We start from the raw sequence: 15,927 nt of genomic DNA, 5'->3' as shown, positions 1-15,927 counted from the left end.
CTGTGATACACAGCAAGGCTCTACCAGGTCCCTTTGAAGGGGAGCACCAGAGTTAAGGAGACTTGTGACATGCATGTGGGGTACAATATTGGGAGTATTTACAGCAGCTCTGAGTTGGCTTGGGAGACTCTGCTTCCAACACTTACTTGGTCAAAGAGACTGCTCTTTGACAGGAGTAGAAATTCACTCCTCCTGAAAACAGAGGGGAGGTATGCAATGGAAAACTGATGGACACAAAGCAAAAGGATGAATGGAGGGAGAGGGATGAAAGAGGGAAGGGAAGGGGGTTAGGGAGTACCCTGGGGGAATGAATGGGAGAGGGAAGTCAGAGGAAGAACCCAATCTGTAGAGAGGGAATGCATGGAAATGCTGGCAGCAGGTGTTTGAAGGAGACTGCTGTTTTCCCTGTCAGTGGTTGGATTGGAGGACTGGAAGGACTCCTACAGTTGTACAAGACAAGGCCTGTTACCACATGTCCTAAAAGCACAATGATATTAGCATTCTCTTAAAGCCACAGCAACCTCACTACACTAAACACATTATCGGGTAAAGCAGAGAAATAGTTTCTGGTGCAGGGAGAAGAACATAAGTCTCCCCTCTCAGCCTTCAGAGCCATCCCTGGCCCCATTACTCTTGCTCTGCAATGCCTAGCCACATCAGGAAAGGTGATGATCCCTGATCACCCTGCCAGCCGTCTCTGGAGAGGGTTATGGAAGGAATAGACTGTCCCATGTCTAACCAAGGACTTGAACAGGCAGAAAGAGCCATTCTTGGCTGGAAAGAAAGGGTGAAGAAAAGAATTTCAGCTAATGTACCTGCAAGGCAAGGAAGTCTTGACGCAAGTACCGAGTGCCTAGATTTTATTCCTACATATTTTGTTCTGAGAAATTTTTGGAACCAGCAATGAATGTGCTGTCTGTAGGTGTCTCCATACTCAGTTAACTGTTTGGTATTTAGCTGATTTGACTCCCCTGCTGAGGCACCATATTCTTCACAGGTGCCTGAAATGCAAAACTTGATTTCACATCAGAGGGCAGACACTTTAAACATTAGATTGCGGGGGGCAAGAATAATAGTTTATCATCTGTAATCCAAGATTAGTTCCCCTATAAAAGCTGAGAAAGCACTCAATTTATTCAGCACTGAGAAGACTTCCTCCTTCCACGTCTGTAAAGTGGGCGGTTGATTTTCAAGAGCCTTGAAATCATGAAGGCCTGTATAAATCCCACAGCTTTGTATACCAATGCTTTTTTTTCCTTCACAAACTGTGATGCCTAGCTATGGAAAATGCTTTTCTTGCTTCAGATATAGTAGTGTGTCTGCTTTTTTCTGTGTGTTTTGAACAAAATGTCAGAAGCTTGCTGTTTTGGATGAGCAAGACATTGCAAACGTGTTATTTCTAAAGCTGGTCAAAAACAAATATTGAAAACAAATTTTCAATAAAAGGGAAGAATTAAAGTAGCTCTAGTATTTTCCTTTTTGTTTACAGCTGACAACTCAGGGCTGTCCATATTCTGACTTTGTTAATCCAAACATAGCAATATTAAAATCCTCAGGTCGAAGGGGACCAGTCCAACTGCCACCAAATCATCATTCAGGAAAGAAATTTCCAGCTTTACTTGCTGCCTTTTTCCAGAAAAGTCTTCCAGTCAAATGTCTTTTGTAGCAGGTCTGGAAAATCACCAGTTTACACATAAACAAATAAAGGGATTAGCATTCTCTAGTGGCTGAAGGAGAACAAGGAAATGAGAAGAGGAAGGGAAGGGAACCATTTGGCAGAACATCCTACGCAGAGCTTGTCTCAACAATGCTTTTATATCCATGGGTGGTGCTATCTCTGCTCAGCAATGCTCAGGATCCTTCCCTAAATCATTTCAAGTTTGCTCAGCCAGAACAATGTATCCACAGCAGAAAAACAGATGCTAAACAGGGACCACTTTGGGTGTAGCAGGTGTTAGTGTGTGGGTGCACTGTATGTCCAATGATGTAATCTCCCAATCATTCATGTCAGATAAACACCTTGTTCTTCATTTTAGGCCCTTCCTGTGGGAAGTAACCTGATATCATCAGTCTTGCTTCTCTCCAGTGATTCTAGGGTGTCTCTGTTCATCACTCCACCATGTCGAACCACTCAGTGAGCAGTGAGACAGCCTGGCTGGCCATGTGTCTGTCCTCAAAAGTGCCAGGAAGTGAAGGCATGTCCCGTGTTGCTCCACCTACCAAATTTTTTTTTTTTTATCCATAATTAGCTGTAAACCTGAAATCTTCTAAGTAGTGACACAAGGACACTCCCAAACAGAGAGGACTGCCAGTGCCAGCTTCGCTCCATGGAAATTAGGAGCAGTGGGAACAGATTCCCATGCTAGAACAGGTTCAAAAGATGCTAAGAATAGCCACACTTTTCAAAAGAAGCATTAAAAAATTACTTCAAAGTGTTTCCTTGCCAGGTCCTCAGGCTTTGGTGAGGTCCTTGCTTCCTTCCTGTGGTACGCTGCATTCAGGAGCCTTTGGGGTTTTCTCCCGCACCCTACACAAGGCTCCTTTAACTGCTAGGATTAAAAACCTCTTCCCTGGCTGACTCTGAATGTGAGGAAAGGGCTACCAGGCTTGTGCTCCTGGTGAAAAGACCAACTCTGCCCTCACAGTGTGAGGCCTAATCCAAACCCCACCGAGGCTGGGAAATTTCTTTTTGTTGACAATGTGGGCTCTTGAGTGCTTTCCTAATACCTGGCATGATACCCCAGCTTTAAAATGAAAGCACAGCTTAGACTTTCTTGCCTTTGCTCCTCTTATGCGTCATTATCAAACTGAGTGCATAAAATATCTGGTCATGATCTCCTCAGGCATTAGGTTAAATACCAGCTCTAGATGACTTCTCACAAATATTTCCAGCATCTCTTGGCCAGTATAATCTTGCTTATCTATGGGATGCCAGAACAAACAGTGTAATTACAGTGATGTAAATAGCACCCAATTAAAATTAAAAAGAAAAAGAAAAAAGAGAGAGAGAGAGAAAGACATGGTACCTAATACCTCATTTAACATCTAGGGGCTGCTGTAGGAGGGTATGAGACTAAGACAATCCCAAGCAAACCCCACCGTTTGCCTTGGCCTTCTTGCTGGCAGGCCAGATGTTCCCATGGGCAATGGGAGCCATCTCAAGGATGTTTCCATGTAACTCCAGCTCACTGCTCAGTGTGGCACGCTACCCCTACGTGTCAGGTGGTGTGCCCCTTCCAGACCCTTGCTGGGTCTTTGCTCTGAAGTCAAGCATGGTCACACTGATTCTTAAATTCCTCACTGCTGCCAAAATGCAAAATGTGAAATAGCATAGCTAGAGCAGGTGTTTTCTTCATCTGTAGCAGGGAGGTTCAACAGCCAGGAGGTTTGACAGAAGTCTAGATTTTGGAGCATTTTGTTACATGTCAGGGTCAATTTTGAGATAAATCAAAAAAACCCCAAGCCAAAACAACAACAAAGAAACTAAACAAAAAGAAGAGCAGAAATGTCTAAGAAGAGGCAAGAGAGAAGAGACATTTTTTGGTGTTGCAGCAGGTTGTACAGTATTGTACTGTAATGTAGTGAAATCAACCATACCAAAGCTAGCACAGTAAAGCTGTCTTAATGTTAAGCATTCCCGTGATTTTAAATACACGTTCTCCTGACATCAAGAAAATGGAAGTGTGCACCTGAGACTAGGTATACACTTAGGTTCTTTACACTGTTTCGATATCTATTAAAAATATTTATCCCATAACAAACAAATCCTAAAGAAAAGTGTGTAAAGACCCATTGTGAAAAGATCATCCAGATTACAGAATTAAGAGCAAGATATAAATAAAGGTTAAAAAGTAGAAGCACATATTCAGCAAGAAGAATAAATTAAGAGGAAATGGAAAAGCAAGGAAGAAGAGCTCTGCGTTAGGAAATTATTCCACCCAGAACACCCACCCACACATTCTTGAATGTAATTGAGCTATTATTTATATATGACTAATTTCCCCCCTTTTTTTAATGCATTTATAACCCAGACACAAAATTAAGCCAAATTTTCTTGTTTATCTTGGCAAAATTTTGCTTTTTGGGTGCAAGGTTTTTCAGTGCAAGGGTACAAAGTAGATCCTAATCTCTCTGATTTGATTTTTCAGGCCTTAGACAGAAGACATAGACCAGGCTCAGTACAACAGAAAAACCACTTCCAATATCAGTCTTCTCTTAATATCCTGAGAACAGAGCAGTGATGGAGTAAGCAAATGCCTACACAATGGCCAATTCAAGAAATGGAAGATGTTTCCTTTTTTTTTTTCTTTACTTTTTATTTATAGAGCTGTGTTCATGCACCTTGCTGTAGTTCTTTGTTTTTCTTTTAACATCAGTGAATTTAAAGACCCTGGGGAGAAATCAGGGAAATGCTAAGGAACATTCTTTTGACAGTAACTTTACTCCCCTACTTAATGTGTGTAGATATAAATTTGGACTATAAAAACTATTCCATTTTTGTGGCTGGATATTTTTAAATGGAAGGCTTAAGCACCCAATCGCATTCTAAATATGGTGTCATTTTTCCCCCTCTGCATTTGAACGCATTATTTTGAATTTGCATGGGAGGCGTCAGAAGAGGACAAGAGGACAAATCTCGTGAATTTTTGTCAGTGCTCAAACAGCCCTCTCTGAGACATTTCAGTTACTCAGTGGTTCTTCTCCTGAGTGACTGGTCCCTTGAACATCACTTCATTTGCTTTTGGCCATTCTCTGACAGGATCTCCATGATAGCATCTTGTTAGCTGTCAAGGTAGTAGTCCCATTACCTTCAAGACTTCCTTGGGCATTTTACAGGTAGTGATAATTGCTGTTAGATGGGACCATTTTCATCCAGACAACGTGTAACCAAGTTGGCAAAGAGCTCTGAAAAGTAGCTTTTAAATAACCAGAGAGAACTTGTATTTCCTTACCAAGCTTGGACCAGATGCTTGGACATCTTTGTGTAGGTATGACTAAGTCTTTATGACCTTCTCTCTAAACTTATACTAGCTTGCTGCTGAATCCTGTTTTCTGTTTCTCCTTTCATTTCTCTTTTGACCGAGTTTGCAGAATTCAGCATCCTTTCCCCTACCAACGCCTCTGCACTTCCTGTCCCATGGCCTTACAGGAGCCTGGTGAATTTGTGTGTTACTCTTTGCAAGACTATCCTCCCTTCAGCCAGTTAGATGAGACTGCATCAGCTACTTCTCTAAGGACTCTGCAATATATTTTTGCCTTTCCTATTAGTTTCCCTTAACCCCAGCCTTTGGTCTAACAGACACCATGGATGGGGAGAGAAAGGCACCATACTGAGATAACAAGATAGGTGTTTCCAAGTCCTCCATGAGTTGATCACCTAACATATTGGAATAAGAGGACCTACCTGTGAAACACCTTCTGTTGTTTGCAGTGTATGTTAATTTAAATAAATAGCAGTAGTGTCCTGTCTGGACTTTGTTCTGTGTAACTTGATGACAGGATCCATATCCTGTAAACAATATCCTCTTCACTCCGTGTCCTGTTTTCTATAGTATTCATTGCTGATGTACATACAGTGTTGTTAAGCAGGAACACATTTCTCCCTACAAGGTCTTGTATGTGTGTCACTGGGAGGATTAACTTTTACATGCCTGCTTAGTGTCAGTCAAAAAAAACCCCTAAATGTGTATTTTATATAGTCAAGTCCTATATTTAATGTTTCTAGAGATGAGACAAAAAATACTAAATCCTTGAGGAGAAACACTTTCATCATTGAATTAAGTAAGTAGCACACTCTTTATTGGACTGAAGGAGAGGCTGTTGACACAGTTCAGGTCTCTCCTAACACTACACCAAACTGGACTTTCTTACATTATGTAAACTGATGTTGAGTGGAAATAAATTCAGCTGTTTGTGGAAGAGATGCTTGAAGATTTGGAACAGGGATCTGATGAATTCCCATAACTATATTAAAACCAGTTTTATTGCAGAAGAGGATTAATTGCCTGCTCCCTACAGGTCAAGCTTGGTCAGTGGTGCATTTGAGCATAATAAAACTCCAGTAATAGGTTTCCTGAACTTTTTTCCTATGATACAAGTCCTTTCTACATTGATACATTTTAACTTTGAAAGAATCAAGACGACCAAGGAGGTCGTCGACCATGTGAAGGACTGTCACATTAAAGCAGAGACAATAAGATCCCTTACTCCTATCTCTTGATAAATTTTGTCATGAGCAAGTGAAACATCTTGACCTGTGGGAACAAGTAAATCACTGTTGCAGCATTCAAGATGTGGATTTAAGGTTCTGCTACATTGGGGGAAGCATCGCACAGCTCTCTGCCTTAAGGAGAACCATCTGCAATTTGACAGTAGCTATGCCAGAAAACAGATAGGTGGATGCAAAGCTTGGAGAATGGTCTGGATCCAGGACCACTTCTTTTGGTTAAGGATTGACACAGGAGAACATATCACAAGGCAGCTTCTGTCAGCAGTATTTCTGTTGTTTTTACCAAAGCACTTTGATTTGGTAACTTCGATTCTGTGTCATCTTCTGTAAGAGAAAACCTGCCAATATTGCTGTCACCATGCACAGACATGTGAAGTGCTATAAAGAAGAGTAGCCAGGCACACACTTCTTTAGTACAAGCAGGCTGACAAGAAACATGGCTGTGTTCCTCCTACCTCTGCTAAATGAACAACAGAGTACAAATCTGTGAATAACTTTTCCAGAACAAAAAACAGGTCCAGTGTAACACCCTGAGCAGCTGGAAGCAGCAAGGGTTGATGCAGAGGAGGAGAGGACACTGGTCAATATTTGGGCTTCAGCCATTACTGCATGAAGGAGCAATGTAATGCAAGAAAGATCTTTGCTCTTTAACAATGGTGGGACAAATGAATTCACAAATAGGGGGGAGCATGAGTGAGTAAATACTGTATCACTCACTTGCAGTATTTATCAGCACCTTTCACATTTGTTAAAAGTTAAAAACCAGTGAGCGAAAGAGAGAGGAGGGGAAAAAAAGCTTTCCTAGTAACTCAATACTCTGAAGACTGAATGCTGAAGATAAGCTAGTCACTGCGGTGCAGTGCTGCGGTGACATGCATGCTCACCCTCCCAACCCTGTGAAGTTGTGACAGTTAGCTCTCTGAGTCCTTCTTACTCAGCCACAGCACAGCTAGGTCTGAGGTTCTCAACTTCTTACCTTACCAGACATGTTGTCTTGGATTGTTACTGACTTCAGACCTTCCTCATCTCCGCCAGGCAGCGTGAGAACAATCTATTTTCCTTAAGGGTGCAGACAACGCAACAGTAAACTCTGGAATCTGATCCTTTCCTCTTTTGTGTTCACAAATTACAATTGACAGGAAGTATTTCTAGACTCAGCGGGTTTTATTCTTTGAAAAATACCTCAGAATAAAGCTGGAGGTGAAAACAGCCTTTTACAGCACTACCAAGTATGATCCCAGGGATATGCATACAAGGGCAGCCTTGCAGGAGGGCCAGTGGTCTGGCATTGCACTCTCCCTATGTATGTTTGATGTCCTGCTGATATGAGAAGAATGGATTGTCAGTCTCCTTTGCTAGATTTATCCATCACATCTCTGCTCAATGTACTGCAATGTGCTACATATACACATTTTTTTTAATTTTCTGCCAGCCTTGACCAAAGAGAACTTCCAGCGGCTGTGCACAAGTTCTTCATGTTTTATGGAGCCGATAGTGGGTTACTTCAGCTATTCTGGGAGATCTGCTGTGCTCTCTTGATAAATGACAGAATCAGGTGGACAGGTTTAGGAGCCTTTGCTTCTCCTGGAGAGACCAACCTTTGGCTACTGCTCCCTAAAAGACATCTCCTTTGTACACTTTTCACAGGAAGAAAAGAGGTCCTGAGCCTGGGATATCTTCACAGAGCTGTGGGTAGGCTTCATGTCTCCCTCTGACCAGATGTTGAAAATGGCTCTTGCACATTATCAGTTTCTGGGAGACTTGTTTGTCTCCCTCAGAGGCCCCATGGTGAGGAGATAAGTAGGTGAGAGGAGGAGAAGGCTCAGTTAGAAGCGGGGGGGTGAGTCTTGAAGGAAGGACCTAAAGCTGTCTGAGGTGTGTAAGAGGAGCTAAAGTGACAGCTGTTCTTTTTAAGAGTGTTAAGTGATGAGCTAGACCCCAACACTGTCTACGAAAACCACAGTCTCTGCAGGTGTGATCTTGCCCTTCTGGTGTGGGTAGGCATGGACCAGGTAGCACTAGGACACAAAGGGGAACCACTTGCTTTGGAAGAGAAAGCAGTCTGAAAACCATATAGACTAGGAAGAAATGGCATGCAAATGGCATGAGTGGGCAGTGAGAAATTACTCACTGCATCCTTGTCATGTTACCCGCCTTACCAAATGTATTTTGTCCCCCACTCCTGGCCTACAGATGAATGCTCAGGGGCACAGCTCTTTCCAGTGCCTTCCTGACCTCCTCCTCCTTTGTGACCGCAGTCTGACCCTCTTACGTCTTCAGGATGTCTGTTCCTTTTCCGCAGAATCTTTCCCAGAATGAGGTACATGTGGGAAACCAGTGAGGAGTAAAGAAGAAGATATACAAATATATGTCAAAGAGCCCATGCCAGTCACTTCCACCGTGGAAATGAAACCTTCCTTTGCTTCCAAGGGAAAGCAAGACTTGAAGTCTCTGAGATCAGCAGCCTCCCGTACCACCCCTCTCTAAAATCACTACATGTAATCACTACATATATCTGTATATATTTATACATAGATTATATACATATTTGCATACTGAGTCATCTAGGCTCCTTTCCTTGCTTAGATTTTCACTTGGATAGCTGCTGCCTGACAGCCACCATAAAGCAGCCCACCATGAGACTAACATGAGAAGGGAACTAAACAAAGCTGCTGCTTCAGGGGAGAAAGGTTACTTTTGGACAAATTCCTGCTGAAGCGACAGGATGGTTATTTGCAAGTGACTGCTGCTTGTGCAGGGGTGGACACAAGGTTTGGTGTGGAGGGAAGATGCTGTTTCAAGCACTTGGCTTTAGAAGTAACATGTCTGAAAGGATTACTTTGGCTATGGACACAGGCAGTCTGAAGAAAAATCTTAAATGGAGCTTAGACTGTTTTTTTTTTTTCCCAAGACACTGATGTTGAACATAGATTTGAACTGGCATATTATTTCCTTTTTATTTTTTTTTCCCCACTTGCTTATCTACGCACTTGTGGGCCTACACCTTCCTACAGCTTGCCTATCCAGCAATCATTAATGAGTTTTATTCTCATTAGAATCTATTTAAGAAACGCAGAACAAAGCTAGTGGGGTAGATTAAATGACTCACCTAAGAGACCATGGATGGTTCAGCAATTGAAAGCAAGTCTCCCAGTGCTCATAAAAATTCTTTCATCAGCCTTTTTCCTGCCAGGCACTTTGAACGTGATTAAAAGTAGAAAAGAATTTTCCAGTCACCTCACATCTGAGTGTGTTAAAAATTAGGTTCACTGTAAAAAGGTACGATGGCAAAAAACAGTTCAAGATCACTTTCAAGAGCAAGTCAAGCCCTAGGAAAGAAAAGGGAACAAAGCAATATCCTTGTTTGACCAACTCTTCTTTACCATTTCTGATCCCCGATCACTGCATCATTTCAGGGAGCCATCAGTGTGGCATTCCTTGGGTCTGAAAATCTGAACCCTGCTGTGCTGATGAGTGCAGCAGAACATTTATATTGTGCATTGAGGTAATTTCCACATGAAATTTAGGCTTAACCCTGGGGCAGGTGCTTTGACTTTCTCACTGTTAGACAGTGAGTCTTCTTCCCCTTTCTTCCCACTCCTTGCCCCACTGTTGCAGGCCAATAACCCCTGGACCTCAAGACTAGGTGGCCACAGGCATCCTTTGGGACATGGTGGACCCCTTTTTCTCCAGGCTGCCACAGCAACCCTGTGAGGGAGAGGAAGGTCTCTGCAAGTGGTTTATGTGTGCTTTTGCACAGACTGGCATTCCCAGCCATGCTGCTGCTATATGAGGTGCTCTTCTTGTCTGGAAAACCTTTCAGAGCATTCTCATGAAACGGGGATTTATTATTCTGATCCCACTTGGTGTCTAACAATACACAAAATCTATGCTATGTAGCCAACAAACGTAGCAGGTTCACTCAGGCAGCAGCCTGGGATGTACCCTGGTGTGCTGAGGACACCTGTGGGAACTTTCCCTCCTCACATCTCCAGTCTAGATAGTGACAGCAATGTATCTATGATACACCCAAAATCTCAAGACCAAATAAAGGATGTATGTCACAGAACATGGAGTTTAAAGGTGGGACACCTTGACACAAGAATTTTAGATGCCAAAAGATTATGTTGTTCAGAAGTGATCAGACATGTTCACAGAAGAAAAGTCCATCTAGGGCTGTCATGCACAGTAATACTGCATGTAGTACTGGAAATCCCTGGGCATTGGATGACTGGAGGCTGGGAAAGCATCCTGGAGAAACTTGGCTACCTTAGCTCTGTTCTGCCATGTTTGCTGTTAGCCACTGTCAGAGAAGTATTCACAGCTGGAAAAACTGTAACCTGGTCCAGCCATTCTCATATATTCTAGCTGATAGTCCTGTTTACTGGTTATTCACCTTCCAAATTAGAGCAATTCTAGCACACTTAAACAAGGTTTATTTCAGTGTCTTTGTTCTTAGGGTTACCTTAAAGAGTTGGTAAAAACCAATTGTAAATATGTAAGTTACTCTCTGCTCATTGGACTTAGAAAAGGGCTGGAGGTGGGCCCTTTTCTTTTTTTTCTTTGTCCGTAGAAAACCCTAAAGCGTGAAACTTTCCAGATGGTAGATACACAAATAGCTTTGATTTTCTATTCTAACAAGTTTAACACTTTTTGCCTTAACAGAAATTCAAAATATTCAATAGTGACAGTGAGGATTTAACTTTATAAAGTGAATGTGTCTGTATAAACTGAGAAGTCTAGCACAGAAGTAAAATTTTTGTATCTAACTGTTCACCAATAGGTGCACAGTGTGTTAAATGATACCAACTATTGCCAAAGTGTTTATACTGAAGCCCAAGGTACACAGTCCTTAAATGTTTATTTGTTAACATGTTGAATGAGTTAGACTTTAAGCTAAGGGTTTACAATGGGTCTTTGCTGGTTTTCTCTATTTTTGTCCTACACTGTGGCTCAGTGTACCTAGACCCCCTGTGAGACTCACTCTGTCTCACAGTGTAGACACAGCCTGAGTGTCTCACTGGGTAAATGAGGATTAAAAGGATCCCAGATCCCAGGACAGTGAGGTGACAGACAGAGGCTAATTAACAGTTTAGGAATGTCTTCACACTCAGTGGGTTTTGGTTTAATGGTTTCTCAGCTCATGAGAAAAAATTTCTCATTTGTTCCATGCTGAGGGAAGATTGTTCCTGAGGCAAAGATAACTTATTTCTGGAAGCCTGAAATCATTATGTTCCAAAAGCTGTACATATAGACTTCTCCCCAGTGCCAAGTAACAGATGCTATCATGGGAAAGATGTCCTCTTCCCCTCTGGTCCCAGCAGGCAGAAATACTGGACCCTGTAAAGGTGTAGGAAAAGTAAAGGACAATATTTAGGTACAGTAGTCCAGTAGCAAGCCACATGGCAACCTGGGATTCACAAATCAACATTTTCCTATTTCCTTTTGCTTCCACAAATTATTCTGTGTTTTGGTTTTCTTCCTCCCCTGTGCTAGAGGAGGAGGATGCTCTGATGATGAATGTGGAGTGGTGTCAGAGGAGTAGAAGGTCTGAGAACATGAATTTCCCTCAGTCTGGTAGTTATGCTGTGGGCTTGCCCACACAGCAGAGTGATGGGGTTTTCCACCCTTTGTTTCTCTCCTGAGTAGGCAAGGAGCACAGCCAGCCATGTTTATAACTAGCAGCCCTCATTAAAGGACTATGAAGAGAGGAGGGCGTGAACTTGAGGAGAGCACATTAGTTCAAGCACATGAAGGACTGGGAAGACTGCACCATATCAGAAGTGGCATATATGACTGCTGCGTACACCGCTGCAAAGCATGTACTTTACCGTGCCACCTGCTTTTGCAAGGCTTTCTGGAGAAATTGCAATTGCAAAAAGCAGAGCCAGCTGCCCTCTGACACAGAAGAGTGAGTGCATACTATTGCCTGTTCAGCACTGTGTGTATTCAACTGCTCAGCTGGCTCAGTCCCCATTTCACTTGTGGGCTCAAGCCCTCTCACTGATCATGTTCCACACATCTGATGTAGCTCTTGGGCTTCCCACTGAAAAGGTAGCTGTTGTGAGCCCAGTTTGGACTAAGGTGGCTGACTGTCTCGACTGAGTTGTATTGTACTACACGTAAATGAAAGTTCTTCAGTTTTGTCTCAACAGGACTTGCATACTCAAATGTCTCTTGCCCCCCTCAAGACACGCATCATTCAATGTACATACCTAGCAGCATGGCATTGTCATGATGATTTGCAAAAAGGGCCTTCATGCTAGAGAAATGGAATGACTACCCCAGAACAAATAGAGTTAAAATAAAAAAGCAATTACTTGTTAAGTCCTGGGGCTATGGGTCACAATATACAGTGTGGATGAAACAATTTCACATGAAAAAGTACTGAGTCTACACCAGTTAGGGACTGGTTTTGGGTTCGTGTCCTATCCTCGTTTGTAAAGGCAGCAAGAACAGATCCAGTTTAAGGCAGAAAAAGTGAAGTAGTCAAAGCAGCTTCTCCCCTGGACCATCAAGTTTCTAATACATCTCTGCTCTGTTAATCCACTCTTGCTCCTTGAGAAGAGTGTACTCCTCTGCTATATATGTTGTGCCTTCTTTCAGAGCAACAGAGCAGAGCAGTTGAGCACTGAGACAACTAAGCACCCTGCCATATGACAGAAACAAATGAGGCAGAAGCCAGGAATCAGAAGCTGGAAGAATTGAGTTTTTAGGCATGGTATGAATGCCATTTAGTATAGCCCACACCCACTCCTGGGTCACTCTCTTTATCCAGTTGAATGGTTTGTGGAATCAGATTAGTTCCTGTGATTACTTTTGTGGTTACAATTGAATCTATCACATACCTAGGTCCCTTGGCAGCATAACATGAGGCAGTCCTCATATACAGCTGCCTACAAACAAGGAACATGGGTAATTTCTTGTTGATCTGTCATATTTTTCTTGCCCGTTGACTATTTGTTTTGATGCCTTTCCCTCACAGAGCATAGCTGGTAAATCAGAAATCCCTGCCTTTAAGAAATCTTCTCTCATCTAGAAAACCTGAAAAAACCAAAAAGCTGTGGTTTTAATATTGTTCTTCTTTCTGGTTCCAGTACACACAGGCCTTCTGCACCACCTGACCTATTCAGCTGAGTGGAGAGATCTCTGAACTGAAGTTATGAGCAGTAACATGCTTTATTTCTTGAAGGATCTCGGAAGCAGTTCACACCAGAGGGCCAAGCTGGTGGACTGGAGAATTCTGATAAATGCAGAGAAGGTAATGCAATGCCAACAGGCTTAGCTATCCACTTTTCTCCATCTTCTTTTCTATAATTTCCAGCTTGTTCCTGATGAGGATGCTGACTCAGACCAAAGTTCTATATTCATGGCTGTCCCTTTTTCTAGTAGTAAGCTAAAGGTTGCACCACTGGATTTGCATCTGCACCCTGTCATGGCTTGTTCCCTATAAAAACATCTGTGGAGTGTAGGAAGGCTGGCACTGCACCAAAGCAATGTGAACAGAAGTAGTGATTTATTACTCTTCCATATAAGGCTAATCAGAGAAGCTGGCAGATTGACACTGGTCTTCAGGCAATGCACAGAACTGGAGAGGTGAGTGGGAAGCAGCCTGCCCTATTACTCAGCCATTCCCCTGAGGTCCTGTGACAGAGCTGCACTCATACACAGTGACCAGCTCGGCCCAAAACAGAGAACCCATGATATCCACAAGACTGCTTTCAACACTCCTCTGAATGCAGAATTTGCCCCTCCCACAGAGAAGTCCTCTTCTCTCTATGTGCTACCCATAGACCTTGAAACCTACTTGGGCCTGAAAGTGACACTACTGAGTTAAGTAATAGTTCCTCACACAGGTGTCTTACAGGAACTAGTGGAGGACCCTCAGGGAAAATGGGCCTTTGCAGCTAACAAGATAGTTTTGTAGGTGGATGGTGTGGATTAGAAGTGTTTGAAATATGGTTGCTGTTCTCCCCACTTCTCCTCAATCCTCCCACTGCCTTCCCAGGCAATCTCTTATATTATCCCTCAGGACAATCTTTTTTGTTGTCTGATGCCAATACAAAAACAGGCAAATTCAGGCGTCACCTATCAGCTTGGTGACCTGATGTAGCACACACAGCAGCAGGGCAGGAGCAGGTCTAAATCCAGCTCTCTGGGGGATACTTACCACTGTGTCCTGCATGTTTCTTAGGGATGGAAATGCCAGGCCAGGCTAAGAAAGGAACTCTGGCAAAACTGGAAGTCATTGCCACCTGAAGACAATGACTGCAGGTTTCCAGTGAGTGGAATTCTGCCAGGTTTTATTCCAGCAAAAGAGGTTGTAGCTCTTCCCTCATCTTGACTAGACTGCAGAATTTACAGAGAAATGCATGGAGAGATTTAAAACAAATGCATGGAGAGATTTAAAACACAGTAAGAGTTCCCTCTAGAGGAGTGAAGCAATAATGTATAGATCTTTCCATGCTCTGCTAGAGCCAGGGCTCCATTTCTTTACAGGTAAAGGCTGACAGTGGGATAAACCCCCTTATGAATTCCACTGCCCATGCACAAACAATAAAAACAAAACAGTGTCAGCTACACAAAAAAAGGCCAGCAGGGCCTTCCAAGGGCTCTCAATCGTGAAAGAGAAAAAACCTGAGCTTCTAGCTTAATCTAAACACAGTTTAATACAATTCTGCCACTAGAAAGAAAGAAATCACTATTATTGCAAAAACTGTGAGAATTCCTCACAGCGATCATGACCCCATTGTGCTGGATGTTGTGTATCCCTCCCTGCAGGGCTCAGCAGCTAAATAGGAGAGAGAAAAGAAAATCAAGGCACAGCAAAGGGATTAGGTTGTGGTCAAGGTCACGCAGAAGGCCGCTTGCATGGACAGAATTTATTTGTATGGAGTCATTGTGCCCCCAAGTCTTGTTACAATTTTTTCATTAATATTGCTCTAGAGGAGCTTGGTTTTAGAAATGCTTTTGTTCCATATTCTCTGAATATTGCAAGACCTTTTTTTAAGACATATGAAGCATAATGGAAAGACTGCATGCCTGTATAAATAAGATTTAACTTTGTTTTGACTCCTTTGATTTAACTCCTTTTGATTGGGACTCTGATCACAGTAGGAGCACTGTGAAGACACATAGCCTAATGTACCAGCTGTGAAGAATTAATATTTCTTGTCTTAGCAGTAACTGTCCAGAAATCTCAATGGGAAAAGCCATGGGATTAAGTTGCCTAATTTCCAAACTAAACACATATGAAGGCAAAAGGGACAAGATCATTTGCACTGGGAAAGAAGATGGCAAATGACTGGCTGGGAAGAGGTATTGTCAAAAGGATTTTGTATTACAACAGACTGATTTACACAGAACTCTTTAGGCTGGGCTCTTCAAAAGAGAATAGAGGAGATAGGCATACAGCTCCCACCTACAGTCATCTGAAACTTCCAGCTACAATAAAAGCATGTTATGCTTTGGCCTTCTCCATAGATGGGTTTAAGCATAATGTCACCTTGCATTCACCTGATGTTTTTCATCCCAAGGGAATGAGATTCCTTCAAAAACGTGTGAAGAATTGTTGAAGTAATTTTACACATGGGGACAGAGAGACAAGCACAGCAAATGCCTGCACTAGCAAGGGCAAACAGCTCTCTGTGTCTGGGCTAAATCCCATGGAATAGTAGCGCAGAGACACCCACAGCTAG

General features: G+C 42.6%; 1 protein-coding gene across 1 annotated transcript in view; it reads left to right on the top strand.

Annotated features, from left to right (window-relative positions):
• Positions 1-13,339: 13,339 nt before the first annotated feature.
• The window catches only part of AMBN (ameloblastin), a 42,307-nt gene continuing 39,719 nt past the window's right edge, over positions 13,340-15,927 (top strand). The window contains exon 1 of the mRNA XM_074813662.1: positions 13,340-13,490. Within this exon, the coding sequence (XP_074669763.1) occupies positions 13,392-13,490 (99 nt within the window). The 5' untranslated portion in view covers positions 13,340-13,391. The remainder of the gene's footprint in view (positions 13,491-15,927) is intronic.

This window comes from Strix aluco, chromosome Z, assembly GCF_031877795.1.
Source record: "Strix aluco isolate bStrAlu1 chromosome Z, bStrAlu1.hap1, whole genome shotgun sequence".
In the NCBI taxonomy this organism is placed as follows: domain Eukaryota; kingdom Metazoa; phylum Chordata; class Aves; order Strigiformes; family Strigidae; genus Strix; species Strix aluco.
This window is presented reverse-complemented; position numbering and strand designations above follow the sequence as displayed.